The sequence below is a fragment of the Ovis canadensis genome, chromosome 23 (assembly GCF_042477335.2).
Source record: "Ovis canadensis isolate MfBH-ARS-UI-01 breed Bighorn chromosome 23, ARS-UI_OviCan_v2, whole genome shotgun sequence".
NCBI lineage: Eukaryota > Metazoa > Chordata > Mammalia > Artiodactyla > Bovidae > Ovis > Ovis canadensis.
In genome coordinates, this window is record NC_091267.1 from 63,210,810 (window position 1) to 63,232,657 (window position 21,848).

Below are 21,848 nucleotides of genomic sequence, written 5' to 3' on the forward strand. Positions count from 1 at the left end.
AGTACATATATGGGCATCCACCAAGGATGAATTATCTGCTGCTCTATGGTCATCCACAGAGAAGAGTCAGGCGTCCAACAGGGCAGCTCACACAGCCTCCCAGCAGACACCGGCACGCAGCAGCCGTGAAAACTTCCCATCGGATGGAGCAAATTCATTAGTGCAGGCCCAGCCCTGCTGCGGGCATTCTGCTACAAACCCAGGTTCTCCAGATTCAGCCATACAGACACACCGAAGGGGGCGAAACAGCAGGGGCCCTGCAGCAGCAAAAGGAACTCCAGCACCGGTTCTGCCTCTCACGAGCCTGGGGACGTTGGTCAAGCCCCTCAGAGCCTCAGGTCTCAACAGCCCACCTTTCGGGAGCCATGAAGTAAGGGAGACCAAAGACACCTGAGAACTAAGGGCGGTATAAACGTGAGGGGTACAAAGGATGTGAAGGATCATGTTGAGCATTTGGGGGCAGAGCAATGGAAGGCAGGATGGGGGGCAATTCTTGGCTGCACAGGACCGCCAGGCCCATTGCAGGCTGCTCCCGGTTCCTAAGGCACATCCGGTCAAGGCGGTAACACCATCAGTGCACTGCCCAATCAGTGGGCTCCACGCTTCCACCCCATTTGTGCCTAATAAGACTCGTACCTACATTTCCAACTGCTCCTAAGAAGAAGGCATAAACCCCATCACCTTTAAGGGGTGATCATCACCTCCTTTAGGTTCTTCTTCCTCCACCAGATCTCCAAATGCCCAGTTTCCTTGGGGTTAGATTTTTGGGAACTTGTCTCAACAGTCTCTCCCAGGATGACATCATCCATTCCCAAGGCTTTAAGCCCCACCTATAGACCAAGAACTTTCTCAATTCTGTCACAGACTCAACCACTAGATAGCTTTATTTGGATATCAGGGGTGGGGGATCATGAATGAGACAACTCCCAAATAAAAAGCACCTCCTATACCCTTCCCCTATCTTTCTGGTCTCAGCAAGTATAACGTCTATCTACCCAGTTTCCCAAGCCAGAAACCCAGGAAACATCTTTTCCAAGGAGGCAGGAGACCAGAGTGGCCAAGAGCATGGAGTTGGGAATTAGGGGGCCCAGGGTCCCATCAACCCTGCTAACTGCCAGCTACGTGCCTTAGGCAAGATGCGTGACTTCCGTGGTTACCCTGACAAACCTATACAATTGAGTTAGTGCCCCAATAACAATAAAGTACTGCTCATACCTCATTTATGATCTTAAAGAACATTCTAAGTTGTCATGCACATCAACAAAGTAGGGAAAGAGTTTTGAGACACACTAATGTACTTTTCTCTTTTACATTTCCTTTACATAGCCTTCTCCTGCCTCAAATCAAGGCATTCATTTGTATCCAAATGATCAGGATTGTTACAACAGGAAGGCAAAGACAAAGGGTTTCCTGGTGGCTCAGATGGTAAAGAATCCACCTGCAATGTGGGAGACCTGGGTTCAATCCCTGTTGGAAGGATCCCCTGGAGAAGGGAATGACAACCCACTCCAGTATGCTTGCCTGAAGAATTCCATGGACAGAGGACCCTGGCAGGCTACAGTCATGGGGTCACAAAGAGTTGGACACGACTGCTCCACTAACATGTACTAAATACAAAGGGAAAGTGCCAAAGTTCACCTTCTGACTGACTGAACATGACTTTTTAGTACCTAGCATGGTAATTGTCTTGGAATTCTGCCTGCTATTGTGAGAAATTAATTAAAAGTTTGTTAAATTTCTACTCTTGAAATCAAGAGCCAGGCTTAGGGGAAAGTGAACATTGGTTTCACTGTTAAGTCATAGACAAAGAGAACTCGGGTTGTGAAGTGAGGAGAACCGGGAGAGGCTTCTGGTAACCTCTATGCTTAAATGGACAGTGCCACTTAGCAATGTGATCTGGACAGGGTCTACAACCATGGCAGGTCCACAACAGACCTCACAATGGTTGGTACCAAAGTGTGATCATCATCCAGAACCACGGTGTGGATGGGAAGCACTGGACGATTTTGGTTGACTCATTGTCAATCATCACAGCAAGAAACTATTAGTAAACTTCCATTAATGCAGCACCTAAGTATTTATGTCCCAGGATAGTAGGAGACAGCCACCACCTTCTTCTCCGGTCAGCCTAGATCTGCACTCTTAGCTTAATTACAGATGCCACATTTCATGAGGTATACTGAAAGACTGGAATGTATCAAAGGAAATCAAACAGGATTCTGAACATGAGGAATGCTAACCAGACCAGAAAGAGTCTTGCTTAGTGAAGAAAAGACTAAAGGTACATTCCCATACCAATCTGCTCTGCTGGCTACCCCAGAAGAGAGGCAGGAACTGTCCAGGGTGGGAGTAAATGACAGTAAGATATCTGCTCACCCCTAAGTTTCAAACAGTGGAATGAGGGGGTCTAGAACTTTCCAGAAAGACTAAGTACCACAATACTGATGATGCTGAAAAGGAACTCCTGTCCTAGATAATATGACCTCAAAAGCTTTCCAACTCCAAGTGCGTAACTCTTAAAAATTCTGTGCGTTTCATGAACATATACTCTGCAAAATAACAGGATCTACAAATACAAACAAGTAAAGTGAACAGCACTGTAGAAATGACAACCTCATACAACTGGGAAGAAAAATCTCTGCCTTGGGTTGCTGAGCTAGAGTTCCTACACACCAGGCAATTATGATGGATCAATATGTGCAAAGACAAATGGAATAAAACTCTAGGAGCCCAACGACCCAGTGGGGAAGCAGAACCAACTGGAGTGAGTGTTTATTGATCCCCAATATCTTAACTGAAGGCCGGTACTACACGTTTAAGCTAAATGCAGCTAGACACCACATAGTCCCCACACCTGCATTTATTAAGATGTCCCCAGTAACCTCTCCGTAAGCACAGGGTTGGGGTAAAGTCCTGTTAGCCTCTAAGGATAACTAATTAGCAAGTGCTGGATACTAGGATGTCCCCCTGGCTCTTCATCGCTCTGCTACTAGGTCCAAGGCATTTTCTAAAAAGACACCCCATACTTCTAAATACTCTGTTACTTGCTCTTCAGAAGAAGGTTAACTACCTTTTCAACCAAAAGGGATATCTCTTTAAAGCAGGTCATTACTCATGAGGCATTTTGTTCTCTAGTTCTGGGAATACAGAGGACTGAATTAATTTCCAACATGTTTTGGCTATAGGTGCCCCTCCTCTGGCTTCCAAAATCATTGATCTATGATGGGGGCAGGAGCCAGGCAGACTCAAAAAGCATTTGCTTTTAAATCTGTCCACTGATTCTAAAGGACACTAATGCAGGGCTTTCTCTTGGACATGCTGCATACCCTGTGCACTTTCTACAATGCTCCCCAGGCACAAAAGCGTCCCCTCACTCCCTGAAACTCTGCTGGTGACAAAGACCAGGTGGCGCACCTACGTTACACAGGTGGTTTCAACAAAGTTCTTAACCCAGCTTCACTAAGATAGCATCTGGGAGTGTTTATAGCAACCTGAGCACCACGTGATTAACCTGACCTCTGGGGGTGAGGCCTGGGCACGGGTAGTTTAGAACCTTCCAGGTAATTTTCCTGTGCAGGCAGGGTTGAGAGTCACTGCAGAAAGCTAGGCATCTGCTAAATTTGGAGGATCCAAAGACTTCTCTCCCCAGTTCTACCAGGCTTTCAAATTCCGTAACTTCTTCCCTTGATCAAAGTCTACTCTCAGATTCTTAATTCCTATTGAGATGCTGAAAGCGACCAGGCAGAGCTTAAAGACTGAGGAGACTCTTAACACCAGTGACATGGATTCTTTTTGTGGGCACCAGTTCTGGATCCCCCAGATCAGAGAGACTCATCTATTTTAAAAGTTCCCCAAACAGGTGTCCAAAGAAGAGAGTTTCTGAATCAGTTGTAGAGTTTGAAAAGATACTTTGGTTTCACCCATGAACTTTTGATTCAGTAAAGCAGGTGTGTGTGTGTTGGGGCGGGGGGTGGGTAGATTTCCTCTGCGCCTCTGAAATGAAGCCCCTGAGGGAGCCTCTGCACATTCCTTCCATGGGCAAGGACCGTGCTAGGATTCAATTCTGACAACTCATCTCCTTTATAAAGGACCTCCCCAAGGCTTTCTTCTTTTTCAAGACAAAACACTGTCCATTGTTACCCTGGAACCTGTGTTCTAATGTAATCAGAGAGCTACTAAGAGAGCAGCGCTCTTTTTTAAAATTTAAACTTACTTATTTTTAATTGGAAGATTATTGCTTTACAACATTGCATTGGTTTCTGCCACACATCAGCATGAATCAGTCACAGGCATAGGTATGTCCTCTCCCTCTTGACCCTCCCTCCCACCTCCCTCCCCATTTCACCCCTCTAGATGGTCACAGGGGCTTCCCTGTGGCTCAGATGGTAAAGAATCCACCTGCAGTGCAGGGCACCTGGGTTCGATCCCTGGGCTGGGAAGATCCCCTGGGGGAGGGCAAGGCAACCCACTCCAGTATTCTTGCCTGGAGAATCCCCACGGACAGAGGAGCCTTGTGGGTTACAGCCCATCGGGTCACAAAGAGGCAGACACACATAAGCGCAGACACACATAAGCACAGCCACACAGGTTGTCACAGAGCACCAGATTTGAGCTCCCTGCATCATACAGCAAATTTCCACTGGCTATCTAATTTACAAATGGTCATAAATATGTTTTCAAGAGAGCAATGCTCTTTAACCCAGTCTACTAATGTGACATCGGTAGGAATAGAGACATGCTTTATGCCCCATGACAGGGAAGGCCTGCACTGAGCCAGCCGCCTTCTCTCACCTTCTCCCCACTGTAGCACTCCAAGAAGAGCCACAGCAGGGGGCCAGGGGCCAGATGTCCTCTGTGGACCATGAACTAGTCCACAAAGACCACTGCCTCTATGTATGGCTTTAAACACTGCCCTGGCCACTAAACCAGTTTTCTCTTTTTCCCTATCTATAAGGAAACCTGTGAGCCAGCTCCCCCAGAAATATGAATTTATAAATTAATTTCTAAGCTACTGTATTAATACACTGTGCACATTATAAGAGACGCACCAACAGGATTTTAAATCTCAAAAGACTGTGAAAAGGTAAGGTTCTAAAATTTTGTTCCCGCACTCCAATGAATCTTCCAAAACTCAACGTGCCCAGCTGTCTGAAGACTGATGCTCTAACAACTGATGCACCACCACAGGGACCAGGACAGACTGGGTCTCACTTCCACGCTCTTGTGAACAGCTGCTTTCCAGACTTCAGCATGTGCTTAGTTAGTGATGGTGGGCAGGCTGTCTCTCAAGCAAATGCCCATAAAACAACCGAATAATTGCTCCATTCCTGCGGTGTCCCATTATTACTTTCCTTTTGCTTAAGTTTACAGATGGGGCTTCCCAGGTGGCTCAGCGGTAAAGAACCCACTTGCAATGCAGAAGACCCAGGTTTGATCCTTGGCTTGGGAAGATCCCCTGCAGGAGGAAATAGCAACCAAGGGCTGGAAGAAGCACAGGCTGGAATCAAGATTGCCGGGAGAAATATCAGTCACCTCAGATATGCAGATGACACCACCCTTATGGCAGAAAGGGAAGAGGAACTAAAAAGCCTCTTGTGAAAGTGAAAGAGGAGAGTGAAAAAATTGGCTTAAAGCTCAACATTCAGAAAACGAAGATCATGACATCTGGTCCCATCACTTCACAGGAAATAGATGGGGAAACAGTGTCAGACTTCATTTTTGGGGGGCTCCAAAAATCACTGCAGATGGTGATTGCAGCCATGAAATTAAAAGATGCTTACTCCTTGGAAGAAAGGTTATGACCAACCTAGACAGCATATTAAAAAGCAGGGACATTACTGTGCCAACAAAGGTCCGTCTAGTCAAGGCTATGGTTTTTCCAGTGGTCATGTATGGATGTGAGAGTTGGACTGTGAAGAAAGCTGAGTGCCGAAGAATTGATGCTTTTGAAGTGTGGTGTTGGAGAAGACTCTTGAGAGTCCCTTGGACTGCAAGGAGATCCAACCAGTCCATTCTAAAGGAGATCAGTCCTGGGTGTTCCTTGGAAGAACTGATGCTAAAGCTGAAACTCCAGTACTTTGGCCACCTGATGCGAAGAGTTGACTCATTACCCTGATGCTGGGAGGGATTGGGGGCAGGAGGAGAAGGGGATGACAGAGGATGAGATGGCTGGATGGCATCACTGACTCGATAGATGTGAGTTTGAGTGAACTCTGGGAGATGGTGATGGACAGGGAAGCCTGGCGTGCTGTGATTCATGGGGTCGCAAACAGTTGGACACAACTAAGCGACTGAACTGACTGACTGATAGTATTCTTGCCTGGAGAATCCCATGGACAGAGGAGCCTGGCGGAGTATAGCCCATGGGGTTGCAAAGAGTTGGACACAACTCAAGGGACTTAGCGCACATACACACAAGCTTACAGATGCCATCACCGAAGGGCAGTGGTGTCCACATTCTAACACTATTCTAGGGGTGGCTGAGTCAGTAACAGTTTAACTTCACTCTAAGTTCAAAACTCAAAGCTGTTGGCTTCCTGCATATGACAAAAGACAGCTTTAGACACTGTGCAATTGATGCTGTATTTCCTCTAGACAGATTGGCAACCACCTATTAAACTTCCATAATTCTAATTTCACACATAAGCCTATAAAAAAGGCCAAAAGAACATTATTAATCGCACAAAATGGCCAGCCTTTCTGCTATTCCCTTGGCCCTGAAGGACCACCTGTCTTCTGGTTGACATATAAAGGAAATCCTGCTCAGCACTGATGTCTCCTCCCAGCACTTCCTTCCTTTGGATGCTATGAGATGATAATGGCATTACTTACTGTTGACTCATCAGTATCATCACCAGGCTATCACTACCACCATCACCAGATCAAACACTTATTGAGCGCTCAACTCTGTTCCAGAAATCATTCTAAGAACTCTTCACTTATCAATTCATTTAATTCTGGCAACCTGATGATTTTGCCACAATATGCATCCCTGTTTTAAAGACGCGGGCACTGGTGCAAAGTGAGATTAAGTGGCTTGCCAAGGTCCCACAGCTCCTGCGTTCTGAGAACCCAGACGGTCCTATCCCTGGAAGCTGAGCCGCCTCGCCTCTTGGCATCTTCCTTTCCTACTAAACATGTACTCATTAGCAGGTGACATCCATAGACACTCTGTCTTTCGGGATATAAACATAAAACTATGCAGCTAAAAGAGAAAGAGTGGCTAACATGGCGTGAAAGACATTATCACGATGTAAACAGAAATGCCATTTCATCCTGCTAGGCTTCACATTTTATTAGCTTCTTCAACTGAAAATTATTTCAGACACCCTGTAAAACGAAATCTTATTCACATGTCAGCACCACTGTGAGTTCCGAAAGCAGCTGGTGTGTGGGGACGAGCGTCACTCTGACAGCGGGACCAGGCTGTGTCATAAGCAGGACCCGGGGGGCGGGCGCAGGGGCGTCCGCTGGGCCCCACCCGGCGCTCAGCCATGGCCCAGGCTCACTTGTGAGGAGCGCCGGCTACTTCTTACAATAACCTGAGGACGGAAGGACACACACGCGTCCTCCTGCCGCAGCTGAGCAAATGGAGGAGGCGCCTCAGATGGAAGAGCACAACCAGGTGAAACACGGGCAGGAAGCGGTGAGGCTGGGGGTGCTCACTAGCGTCTCCTTTGCCCACCTCCTCACTCATGAGCCCCCCTCACCCAGAAAAATCACATCTGACCAATCCAGTGGGCACAGCTTTTAATCCGATTTAAAATACAGGTAAGGACTCGACTTAATTTTTAGGTTTAATAGCTCAAATGATCGGTTCTTAGTAAAAGGACTGCTCCCAGGAAGTTACAGGAATCCAGCCAGATTAATACCTCCTCACCAATAGATAAGGACAGAAACAAAAGATCTGTTAAATTTGCACATGCGCCAAGCCAGGGAGACCTAATATATCAAATGCGAAAATCAGGAGCCAAAGAGATACCCTGGAATAACGAAGCGCAGCACAAAAGGTCAAATTTAATACAGGTAACTATGAATCCTGCTCAGCACATAAAAAAATCAATTGTGCAAGTACAGAATGAGGGCGACATATCTTAAAGGAAGTTTCTGTTTATGGTGACAGAAAGTAGATTAGTGACTACTGATCGCCAGCAGTGCAGCGGTGGAAAAAGTTTTGGAAGAGAGACTTTTGGAAGTTAAGGAAATGTTCATTATCTGGGTCATGGTGATGGTTTTGTGGATGTACGCATATATCAAAATCGGTATAAGTGTACATGTAATTTAATGTGTGACTTTACTTTCAATAGGCGTAGCTTATTGCCAGACAATTAAATCATTACAGCGGTAATAAAATAATTCTTGTGCATCTGTGGATGGGGGTGGGGGGGAGAAATAGGAATTTAACAGCTTGCAAACTTAGTAAAAATCTGCGACATGAAATGCCTGCCAACTTGGTGCGACTGTAGGCTCTGTAACAGGAATTCCATACGAGGAAGACTGCTCACCTAGCAGATCATGTTCAGAGACCACAGATATCAGACAGAAAGACCGAAGGTGTCCAGAGTGACCCACAGCAGGAGAGGGGCTAAAGGCCATGCTAACAAGGAAGGGCTGTGGGAGCCAGGATGCTCAGCCAGAGTGGGGGAGGGGCTGCCAAGGGTAGGAAAATGCTGGCTATCCTGTACAGCCACACAGGGCAGAGGTCAGACCCCTCTGTCTGACTCTTTGCAACCCCACGGACTGTATGTAGCCCACCAGGCTCCTCTGTCCATGGGATTCTCCAGGCAAGAATACTGGAGTGGGTTACTATTCCCTTCTCCAGGGTATGTTCCAAACTCAGGGATCGAACCCAGGTCTTCCACACTGCAAGCAGATTCTACCATCTGAGCCACCAGAGAAGCCCTCAGACCCCCCCGGCGAAGGCAATCAGAGAGCAGCAGAGTGCAGTGTGATGGCATGATTCCAACAGTGGGAACCGTTAGAAATGGAACACATTTCTTGAGAGACAGAGCCACCTGGACTGGGAGTGGTCAAGCAGCACCCAAGGGACTAGTTGCCGGGATGTGGTCTCCCGCATCCCTGTGTCTTAGCCAATTCCTACCTGATGCTGGGAAAGATTGGAGGCAGAAGAGGGCGTCAGAAGATGAGACGGCTAGATGGCATCAGCGATGCAATGGACACGAACTTGGGCAAACTCCGGGAGATGGTAAGGGACAGGGAGGCCTGGGATGCTGCAGTCCATGAGGTCACAAAGAGTTGGACACAACCGGGCAACTGAACAATAGTCAGACGACTGCAGAGCCTCTCCTTCCACTGTGCCGTATTCCCCAGGTAAGGTAAAAAGTGACTACTAGTAACTTACCTTTCAGCTCCAGGATTTTTGATTTGAGACTTAACTATTAGTAACATTCATGACCCCTGCAGTGTCACGGAAGTTAGACAAAGGAAATGGTCCTGTCCTATTCTTTAAAAAAAAAACTTTTTCGGATGTGGGCCATTTTTCAGTCTTTATTAAATCTGTTACCATACTGCTTCTGTTTACGTTTTGGTTTTTTGACAGGAGGCATGTGGGCCCTTATGCCCCGACCAGGGATTGAACCCGCACGCCCTGCATGGGAAGGCGAGGTCCCGACCACTGGACCACCAGGGAAGTTCCCAGTTCCAGTCTTCCTGAAATTCCCAATTTTAAAAGGAGATGACAGTATACATTTACTATCCATTGCTTTTAACATATGGATGTTATAATTAGCCATATGCACTGCACACTGAACTTTCCGCTATATTTAAGTCTAAAATACATAACTAGAATTTTAAATGGGATGGGCAGAAATATAGGAAACTATACAATCTAAGAGATTATAAAGGATCAAAATAATGCTATGGACCTTAGTGCCAGGGACCATGGGGAGGGACAGGAATGTGTCCAGGCGTGGTGGGGCGGGAGGGCAAGGAGAGGAGGTGAGGGGAGTAGGGAAGAGTAGGTACAGGGGAAGAGCCCAGGGAAGACAGCACTCCGGGAAGAATCTCAATAGAGGGAACGACTCAGGCAGGGCAAGTTCTAGAAATCAGCAATAGCACCAGACAGGACCATGGAAGTCACTCCTGTGTTCAGTCATCTCGAACATCTCCTATGCCTTGTCTTAAAGCAACCTAATCCTGATGAGTCCTGACTTGAAATAAAAATGAAAGGGAAGGAAAGCAAAGCTGCACCCAAAAGTCAGGGCTGAATGAAATCATGGTTTCAAGACTTTACTGTAAAAATCCAGCAAGTCATTGTTTCCTAACTGCTGACCTCCCCAGCAATACCGTCGCTCGCTGTATTTACCAGCAGCCGAGGAAGTCGTCTGTCGGCTTTAATATCAGCACCCTCGTATTTTTAATGTTTTATTTTTTACTGGGGCATAGCTGATTAACAATGCTGTGAAGGTTGCCGGTGGACAGCAAAGGGGCTCAGCCATACGTATACGTGTATCCATTCTCCCCCAAACTCCTCTCTCATCCAGACTGCTACACCCCCAATTTTTATAGTGTTCAACGACTTTAACGGTTCCTCATGACCTCTCGCAGGTCCAAGTCTCTGCGGCGGGGCCACTGTTCTCCTTAAAGAGTGAAGACGCTGAGAACTTCAGGCCCAAAGGGTCTGTGTGTGGACACACAGCGGGTGGGAGACACGTCACCAGGGACAGACCCCGGACACTCCTGTACAGCAAACACCTTACAGAGAAATGAAACCTGGCTCTCAACACTGAAAACACGAAGCTTGATCAGGAAGTACTCGACATTCCAAACTTCTCCAAACTATACAGCCCAGAATAATAAACCCCCTTATATCAAAGAGGAAGGAAGAAAGTGACATCATCCTACTTCAAACTGGATCTCAAAGCAAAGTGTGAATTTAGGTCACCTGTGTGCAGTTCCTTTTAAAAATTATTCCCCCAAAGATCCAAATTCCACAAAGTCTGCAGCCCAAAAGAGATCCTGAAGTGTCCTGAGTCCATTCTCGGGTGTCCCAGAGCATTCCACCTTAATGATCAGGAAGATTAAGCCATCAGTTCTATTGTTTTTTTTTGTTTTTTGTTTTTTTTTTTGACCTCAGAAGATGGAAAATGCACAGTGTCCTCTCCCTTCTGCAGCACATTTCCACAGTCAGGACTTTTCTGGGAGCGCTCCCATGGTGGGGTGAGGGGTTGTCCATTGGCTACCCCAGGTGTACCGGGTGGCATGTCCCCTTCCAGGACCCCAGGAGCATCCCATTCCGTCTTCCACTATTAGTCATAGCCTGCAGCATAGCAGAACCAGATGGACCCATGTGAGCTCTATGAGCAAATGAATTTGCTTCCCACTGTCCCTAGTTTCTTTCAGAAAAGAACACAAAACCTCAAGAAAAGGATCAGACCTGGGCAGCAGAGTAAGAGGGCCCGGACCCACTAGCAGAGCCAGAAAATACACCGAGACTCTCATCTCGCTTGAAACTGCGAGGGGAAAGGGCTGTCCCTCAGCCCTCATGGCCCCGAGGACCACAGCCTGCTCTGCTCTAGGAAGACTACCCGGGGCCAGTCGCAGGCCCCGCTGATGGAGGGAGTACCGCTTCTCCACTGGTACAAAGGGCTTCAGGGCACACAGACTGGGTCTGAATTCCAGCTTCACCATCTACTGCCGTTCATTACACAGAGGTCATTTAAATAGGCAAGGCATTTCTGCAAGAATCTAAGCTCCTCACAAGAAGGGGTCCTCATCCTTGGAAATGGTATCAGAACAGGGAGAGAAGGAAGAGATTTTGAAATAGGGCCCATAAGAGAAACATCTCTCTTTGAATATTCCTCATGTCATATTATCTCTTTATCTAACAAGCTCTAGAATGTCTCCATTGCTTGAAGCCAGCATTTCCCAAAGAGTCCTTGAGATAATCTTTGAAAACAGTTTTGTGTCTAAATATGATTTGCAAACCCAGCATAAAGCATCTCCATCTTGGAGACTCAGAAAGCACATCAACATAGCTGCTCTGAAAGCCCCTGCCTTGAAGGCAGATGTTTCACTTTTAATCCAGGGTTTCCTAAACTCAACTGACCATCTCTGTACCCTCTGTTAGCAGAACACACTTTTCTGCCAAAGTTCACCCTAGCTTTCAGGTTCCTCCCCAGTCCGGTCACCCTGCCTCTAACTGTCTAGTCCACACCAACCCCAGACCAACTTATCACATAGGCTAAGCTTTCCTGGGCACTGTCCCCTGACCATGCCTTTTGTGAATAATAGCTTTTTTGAGATATAATTCACAGAACACACATTCACCCATTTAAAGTACACAATTCAGTGGGTTTCAGTGCATTTGTGGAGCTGTGCATCCATCCATGCAATCAATTACAGAAAATTTTCATCACCAGCCCCCACCACCACTAAAAACAAAACCAAAAAAAATACTGATCAGCAATCACTTCCCATTCCCCCTCAAACCTCCAGGTCTGGGCAAACACTAATCCACCTCTCTCTCTCTCTATTTGTCCATTCTGGACACGTCATATAAGTGGACTCACACACTCTGTTCTTTCACGTCTGGCTTCTTTCACTGAGCACGTTTTCAAGGTTCATCCCTGTGGCACCGAGTACCATATCTTTCTATGTGCCATATTCCACTGTATGGATATAACAATAGTTTATTTACCGATTGGTGGGTTGATGGATTTTTTAGGTTTTTTTCCTTCTACCTTTCGGCTACTGTGAACAATTCTATGGGAACATTCTATTAAATATGAATGTCTCTGGGTAAGTTTCTGTGTGAATATGTATTCATTTCTCTTAGAATGTGTTTTCATATCTAAGAACAGAATGGCTGAGTCACGTGATAACACTGTCAAACTTTTGAAGAACTGCCAGACTATTTTGCAAAGCAGCTGCACCATCTTACATTCCCATTAGCCGTGTATCAGGATTCTAACGTCTCCACATCCTTGCCAACACCTGGGAGGTCTTCGATTACAAGCGTCCTAAGGGGTGTGAAGCACGCGTGGCTACGGCTTTGTGACCATGTGCTCTGGTTTTATAGTTTTGTGCTTTTTGATGCTGCACTGTCAGGGGAACGATCACTCTATTCCACCCACCTAGAGGTCTGCATCTCACCCTACATATCCGACCAATTCACCAACACCCAGCTTCAAGGCTACAGTTTCTTGGACCAGATGTGACGATCATCCCCAAACTCAACTCAAACGACCCTGACCGTGACTTCGGTTTACACTTCCTGCAGTTACAGGCTTTTTGGTCTACTGTGTCCTCTCTCTCCAAAAAGACTGTGGGTACCTCAAGAAGTGGGAGAGGTCTCACATTTCTTAGTTTCCACTTAGGAAGGAGCCTGTCAAATCACCGATACTTTACAAAGGTTTGCTGATATGATTTAATCCAGGAGCTGAGGCTAGAATCAGGGGAGGCAAAAGTGAGAGAAAGGGCATTTGGGGTTATGAACAAGGGAGGAGCAGAAATAAAGTAATGGTCACTCCACTTCTCACGGGGAGCTACAGGTTCTTACACAGAAGGCAGAATGCACGAGTTTGATGTTTCATGCTACTTGCGCCTTTTTACTCACTGGGAGTCTCCTTGTACTCCCAAGCCTAGTCTGAGGTCAACAAGGACAGGGATGGTGAACCAATCATCTTATTATTGTGTCTCCTCATCCTTTTCAGCACAAGACTCTGCAGGAACTCTCTCGGGATGGGGACGAAGGTCTGGATTTATCCCTTCGAGCTTTGACAGACTTCCCTCATATGCTCAGAGCATCACGAGTTGGAGAGACCCAGAGTGAACCACGTCGAGAAAGAAAATCCAGTCCACAGTGAATCATGAGAAAGAATTGCTGAGTCCAAGGCCAACTGAGTCACCGTCATCGCGGGCTGGGAGTTGTTAACGTTAGCTTCTTGTACCCTTAATCACCCAGCTGTTGTGGAGGCTCAGATTCAAAGCACACTGTGTTAGACCACGGTGACTTGATCCACATAACAATCACTTCAGCAACTTACTGATGAGTCAGGAAGCACGCCACACAGTTGGCAGACGAATTGTAAAACGAGCGTGTTTAGTATTTAAAGTTGACAGTGAAGGCCCAGAACAAAAATACAGCAAAAACCATCCCTGCATCAGACCAGTGAGTCTCCCTCTTTCCCTGCAAAGATTCTGCTGGGGCTTCTAATATGCCCCTCGAATCAATAGCAGAAACCCTGAGCTGCTGACAACGGAACTTATTCAAAAATAGCTCTCTCCCCTGAGCCACGTGTGCTGGCCTTATACTTCTTATGCACGTTCATGAGCAAAAACTGCACAAGAATTTCAGCAGCATTATTTTCTACACGCTGGGACTCAGTGGCTAGAATGATTATAAAGCTTAAGACCTTGAAGAAAACCCTTAATGAAGCAATTTTTTGTCCAACTTTAACATCCAAACCCCTTAATCATCAAATGCACTCCCCTCAGCAAGATCGTATCACCACCACCTTGGATGCCCACCCCTGTCCCTTCCCACTAATGGGCATGAACAAGGACCCAAACAAGTGAAATAACCTGAGAATAGAATAACCGTGTAGACAGCTTCAGCGCAGAAAGGAAGAATGGAGGCATTCAGTCAAGAGGATCTATAAGCTGGAGGCCAGAGGGTTCTCAAAGCTGTAGGGGAGCCTCAAGAAGTCTGATAAAGAAAAGCTGTATGGCAGAAACCATGTAATCATCCTCCAATTAAAAATTAAAAAAGAAAAACCAACTTCTGATACATCTAAGTGCAACTAGCTAGGAGAGCAAAATGGGATGAAAACCAGTATCAAGGACATCCACGAGAGGACAAGTCTCAGGGAGCTGGCGGAACCTATAGCATGGTGGGACTTGTCAGAACCAGGCCACAGTCACCTTCCACTTTAGAAGCACAGGAAACCATCTGTAACGAGTGAGGACAGTCTTCTTCACGTGAAGCAAATGAGCACTCGGCATAAGTGCTTCTCCCAAGACACCGAAGCCTGTCCAGACCCCAGGTCCCCTCCACTGTGCACACACTTGAGTGGGGCCACACGCTGCATCACACCACCCCTCACTCTTCCCCGCACATGACACGACCCTGAGCCACACTTCAGTCTGCAGAGTGTGCCTCGACGGCTTACCAAGCGAAGTGACTCCTGCTCATGCCCAGAACAGAGTATGTGGTCTTTCTATGACATTAGAGGGGTCAAAGGTCACGACCATTTTAGCTCCAGAAATGAAACAGCTGTAGATCATTCTACTTATTATATTGTTCTGTTCTCTGATCACTGCTTATATTGAATATGGTCATTGTATTTCCATGAGAAAGCGGATCTCTTACGTACCGATCCACATTATAAACTAGGAAGGAAGCTTACAGAACAGCTTTTCCTCATGGAAACTTTCACTGGGCTGAAAACTGTACTCTGACATCCACGGCAGCACAGACCATCTTAAATGGGATTCTCGCCTGCTCCTCTCTACGCAGCCCTGCTCTCCACAAAGCACTCCTGCTTTTCCTGCTAGCTCTGTAAGATGTCCTCTAGAGGGGACAAGAAAAACTGAGCTGAAAGGATTCAGCATTTTCCTGTTAACTGGAAAATGCATTTCCACCAAAACGTTGGTAAAATTCTCTCTCCCTTGACAGTTCAAGAACAGCAGCATGGTGGTCAAGTTTGTGTCAGCTTGGCTAGGCCACAGTTTCCAGACATTTGGCCAAACACTAGTCTGGATACTGCTATAAAGGTGTTTTTTGTTTTTTCTTTTGAGATGAAATTAACATTTACATCAGTAGACATCGAGAAAAGTAGATCACTCTTCATAATGTGGGTAGGCCTCATCCAATCAGTTCAAGGGTATAAGAGAAAAAACTCTGACATCCCCACCAAAGGGAATTCTGCCAGTAGACTGCCTTCAGACTCAAAATCGTGTATCATCTTTTCCCTGGATCTCCAATCTGCCAGACTAATCCTGTGGATTTTGGACATGCCAACCACCAACAGCTGCACGAGCCAATTTCTTAAAATAAAAACCTCTCTCTTTACACACACACACACACACTCGAATGCTGACTAATATGCTCACCTAGCCTACTTTCTGATGAAACAGACCTGTACCTATCTCTCTGAGTTAGAAAAAGAAGAGCAAAATGAGATCCGCTTAAGTGCCTAAACAGAACACTACTTTCAGGCTAAAAATCTGAAACCACTACGCATGACTGCTAATTTGAAGCTTCTATTTCTGCCCCAAATGCCTGGCATTTTAAGAAGTTGTCAGAGTCTTGGTTCTTTCAAAACAGAGCCTTCAGTGAGATCTGTAAAATGAATGGTGATAGTATAAAATGGATTCATCACACCTGGAGAAGAGGCAAGATGGCCAAAAGGAAGTCAAGGAGAGACAAGACACAAGGCATTAACTGTGCTGCTCATCAGCATCTAAGGAGCCACTGCTCTCCAAGCCTAGGCTCAGGTTCATAAGAATACGATGAAGACTTGAGGAAATGTGGTTAAGAAAAGAACCTGAGGTTGATTTGGTTTCCAAAACACTTCAAACCCAGAATCACCACTGAGAAAAAGCAGCCCAAGAAGGCGGACACTCCCCTTTCCACCCTCTGATGACCCAGGAGGACTTCTGGGCTAAGGTTATTCTTACCTGGCCATCTGCTTGTAGGCTTCCTCTGCCACAGCAAAGATGTGGGGGTCCATATCCCCCATGTTCTGGCCACTGTAGGCATAGATGACATCTTGACCGTAGATTGGCAACTGATCATAAGGATTAATGGCAACAAGCACAATACCTGTGAATAGACAGTGTGGTCAGACTCTGATAGCATGATGGCCTCCTGACATGAGCTTTGCTTTAAAAACTTTTTATTTTGTATCGGAGTATAGCTGATTAACAATGTTGTGATAGTTTCATGTGAACAGCAAAGGGACTCGGCCATGCATATCTGTGTGTTCATTCTCCCCCAACTTCCCCTCCCAACCAGGCTGCCACATAACATTGAGCGAAGTTCCATGTGCTATTCAGTAGGTCCTTGTTGGTTATCCATTTAAGATATAGCAGTGTGCACATGTTGATCCCAAATTCCCTAAATATCCCTTCCCTGCATCCTTCATCCTGACAGCCATAAGTTCATTCTCTAAGTCTGTGAGTCCTTTCTGGTTTGAAAGTTCATTTGTATCATTTCTTTTCAGACTCCACATATAAGGGATGTCATACGCTATTTCTCCTCCTCTGACTTTCTTCACTCAGTATGACCATCTCTAGGTCCGTTCATGTCGCTGCAAATGGCATTACTTCATTCTTTTAAATGGATGAGTACTATTTCGTTGTATATACTTACCACCTCTTCTTTATTCCTTCCTCTGTTGATGGGCATTTAGGTTGCTTCCACGTCGTAAATACTGTAAACAGTGCTGCAAAGGACACTGGGATGCATGTATCCTTTCCGATCATATTTTCCTCTGGTTATAAGCCCAGGAGTGGGATTGCAGGGTTATACGGTAGCTCTGTTCTTAGTTCCTTAAAAAGAACCTCCATCTATTCTCCATAGCGGCTGTGCCAATTTTCGTTCCCATCGACAGTGAAGGAGAGTTTCCTTCTTTCCACACCCTCTCCAGCATTTATCGTTTGGGGTTTTTGTCATGATCGCCATTCTGGCTGGTGTGAGGTGGTATCGCATCACAGTTCTGATTTGCATTTCACTAATAATTAGCGCTGTTGAACATCTTTTCATGTGCTTCTTGGCCATCTGTATGTCTTCTTTAGAGAAATGTCTATTTAGGTCTTTTCATTTGTTGATTGGGTTGTTTGTTTTGATGCTGGTAAGCAACAAAAACTGTTTGTAAATTTTAGACACTAATCCCTGTCAGTCACATCACTGGCAAATATTTTCTCCTAATCTTTGGGTTGTCTTTTGTTTGGTTTACTGTTTCCTTTGGTATGCAAAAGCTTTTTCAGTTTAAGTAGGTCCCATTTGTTTACTTTTATTTTTATTTCCATTATTCTGGGAGATGAATTGAAAAAGATATTGCTGTGATTTACATCTGAGAGTGTTCTGCCTATGTTTTCCTCTAGGAGTTTTATGTCTGGTCTCACATTTAGGTCTTTAATCCATTTTAAGCTTATTTTTGTGTGTGTGGTGTTAAAGAATAATCTAATCTTTACTTTTTTACATGTAGCTTTCCCAGTTTTTCCGGCACTCCTTGTTGAAGAGACTGCTTTTCCATATTGTGTAGTCTTGTCTCCTTTGTCATAGATTAATTGACCATAGATGCATGAGTTTATTTCTGGGCTTTGTGTCCTATTCCATTGATCTATATCTCTATTTTTGTGCTAGTTCCATACTGTTTTGATGACTGAAGCTTTGTAGTATAGTCTGAAATCAGAAAGACTGATTCCTCCAGCTCCATTTTTCTTTCTTAAGATTGCCTTGGCTATTCTGGGTCTTTTGTGACTTCATACAAATTTTAAGATTTTTTGTTCTAGTTCTGTGAAAAATGCCATTAGTAATTTGATAGGGGTTCTAGATTGTCTTGGGCAGTATATTGACATGAGTTTTAAAGGTCCCTGTTCACTTACATGAAAACAAAAGAACAGAAGATGAACAGGATGAGTCTTAACCAATCACTCAACTAAATCAAGATGTATCTGTGTTTATCAAGCACTCTGCTAGGCTCTAATGGAGGAAAGAAGGACAGGTCAGGCCTCTCTTCAAACACCCTGGAACATGGAATAAGCACAGATGTGTGGGTGTACACAGAAACACATGCAGACACACAAACTGAATTCATAAAATAGACATGTACTAAGTGCTATCAATTCAGTTCAGTTGCTCAGTTGTGTCCGACTCTTTGCGACCCCATGAATCGCAGGACGCCAGGCCTCCCTGTCCATCACCAACTCCTGGAGTTCACTCAGACTCACGTCCATCGAGTCCGTGATGCCATCCAGCCATCTCATCCTCGGTCGCCCCCTTCTCCTCCTGCCCCCAACCCCTCCCAGCATCAGAGTGCTTCCCAATGAGTCAACTCTTCGCATGAGGTGGCCAAAGTACTGGAGCTCCAGCTTTAGCATCATTCCTTCCAAAGAAATCCCACGGTTGATCTCCTTCAGAATGGACTGGTTGGATCTCCTTGCAGTCCAAGGGACTCTCAAGAGTCTTCTCCAACACTACACTTCAAAAGCATCAATTCTTCGGCACTCAGCCTTCTTCACAGTCCAACTCTCACATCCATACATGACCACAGGAAAAACCATAGCCTTGACTAGCCAGACCTTAGTCGGCAAAGTAATGTCTCTGCTTTTGAATATACTATCTAGGTTGGTCATAACTTTTCTTCCAGGGAGTAAGCGTCTTTTAATTTCAAGGCTGCAGTCACCATCTGCAGTGATTTTAAAGTGCTATAGGATCAGAAAAAGACGATACTGAACCCTGCCAAGAGATATTAGGCTTAAAAAAAAATCTCAAAACTAAAATCTTTAAAAGGGACTGTTAAATTTCTCATTTGTATATGGGATGTCTTAACAAAATACAAACAACTTGTGAATGGGAAATATGACTACACATCTTAATGTCAAATCTTGGCTCAATTATTGTGTGTGACTTTGCCAATTCCTTAACTTCCGAGTGTCTTAGCTTCATGGACTGCAAAATGGGGATGATAATTGCATTCCCCTGGTTATCCTGAGGGTAAAATGATTCATAGAGAGCAATTCAGACCAGCATCTTGCATAGTAAGCACTGAGTGTCAGCTATTTTTTTTATTATCTCACATCATATTATACCATGTATTATCTTTCATCTCTCTACTTTTTCCATCCTGTGTTCCCAAAAGGACACAATGCAAAGATGGACTCAATAAATACACGCTGAATGAAGAGCTATCAAGTCCTTTAACCCTTCAGATCTTTTATAGAAGGGCAAGGAAAACTGATATTTGAGAACGTGAAAAGAGTTTAAAAAAAATTCAATGCTGAAGGTAAGACAAATGCATGCTTTTTTCTTTCACATAAAGAACATTCTGGATCTCAAGGGAACCATGGACACATACAAAAAATGTGACTGTTTCCAGTCCTTTGGGGAAGAGAAGGCAGGAATGGAAAGGGTCACTGCCAAGACGGGAGAGCTCTGCCACTGTGCACCCTTTGGTTGTTTGAGAAGAAGCACAGTCAAGAGAATGAGAAGATAAACTATAGACACATCTGCTAGAGGACTGCTACCCGAAACATACAAGTGAAAGTGAAAGTCACTCAGTCCTGTCCTACTCTGACCCCACGGACTCTACAGTCCAGGGAATTCTAAATATACAAAGAACTCGTAAAATCTAACAATAAGGAAATGAACCATCTGATTAAAAAATGGGCAAAAGACCTAAACAAACACCTCACCAAAGAAGATACAGAGATGGGCAATAAGCAGGGAAAGAAGATGCTCTGTACCATAAGTCACTGGGGAAATGCCAATTAAGACACCAGAGAGATAATACCACACCCCTATTAGCACAGCCAAAATCCGGAACACTGATAACACCAAAGGTGGCGAGGATAAGGAGCAAAGCAAACTCTTATTTCACCACTGGTGGCAATGCAAAAGGGCACAGCCACTTTGGAAGTTTCTTATGAAACTAAACATAATCTTATCATATAATCAAATAATCATACTCATTGGTATTTATCCAAAGAAACAGAAAACATTCACACAAAAACTTGTACATGGATGTTTGTAACAGTTATATTCATAATTGCCAAACTCAGAAGTAACTAACATGGTCTACAACAGGTGAATGGATAAACTATGGTACATTAAACAATGGAATATTCGGCTTATGATGGAATATTATGCAGCCATTAAAAAGAATGAAATAATATTTGCAGCAACATGGATGGACCTAGAAATTGTCATAGTAAGTGAAGTAGGTCAGACAAAGACAAATATGATATTGCTTATGAACAGAATCTGGAAAAAAGTATTCAAATGAACTTGTTGGTGAAATAGAGAACAAACTTAAGGTTACCAGGGGGTAAGGCTAGTGTAGGTAGTTAGGGAGTTTGGGATCAACATATACATGCACTATAATCAAAATGGATAACCAACAAGGACCTAATGTATATATAGCACAGGTAATTCTGTTCAATATTATATAACAAACTAAATGGGAAAAGAAATTGAAAAGAATAGATACAGGTATATGTACAACTGATATAATTGGGGCTTCCCTGGTGGCTCAGATAGTAAAGCATCTGCCTGCAATGTGGGAGATCTGGGTTTAATCCCTGGAGAAGGAAATGGCAACACACTCCAGTATTCTTGCCTGAAAATCCCATGGACAAAGGAGCCTTGTAGGTTACAGTCCATGGGGTCCCAAAAAGTCGGACATGACTGAGCAACTTCACATTCATATAACTGATATAATTGGGGCTTCCCTGGTGGCTCAGCTGGTAAAGAATCTTCCTGCAATGCAGGAGACCTGGGTTCGATCCCTGGGTTGGGAAGATCCCCTGGAGAAGGGAACAGCAACCCACTCCAGTATTCTGGCCTCAAGGACTCCATGGACTCTACAGTTCATGGGGTGGCAAAGAGGCAGACGCGACCGAATGACTTTCACAGTTTATATGTATAACTGTATCACTCTGTTGTATACCTGAAACTAATACAACACTGTTAATCATCTATACTCTGATATAAACTAAAAAGTTAAAAAAAAAGATCCAAGCCTGCCATACACTTGCAGCAGCTCACTCAGCAGAGGGAGCAGAGGCCTGAGCCAGGACCCTGGGATGGATTCACTGCCTTCCTACTGACTCCAGGGCTGCGCCTGAGCCAGCAAGCCACACGGTGTGGCCCACTTCTTCCC

General features: G+C 45.0%; 1 protein-coding gene across 2 annotated transcripts in view; it reads right to left on the minus strand.

Annotated features, from left to right (window-relative positions):
* Nucleotides 1-21,848, minus strand: part of MYO5B (myosin VB) — a 339,036-nt gene that overhangs the window by 161,782 nt on the left and 155,406 nt on the right. For both annotated transcript variants that reach the window (XM_069568511.1, XM_069568512.1), the window contains exon 4: nucleotides 16,642-16,786. In XM_069568511.1, coding sequence (XP_069424612.1) covers nucleotides 16,642-16,786 — 145 coding nt within the window. The remainder of the gene's footprint in view (nucleotides 1-16,641; nucleotides 16,787-21,848) is intronic.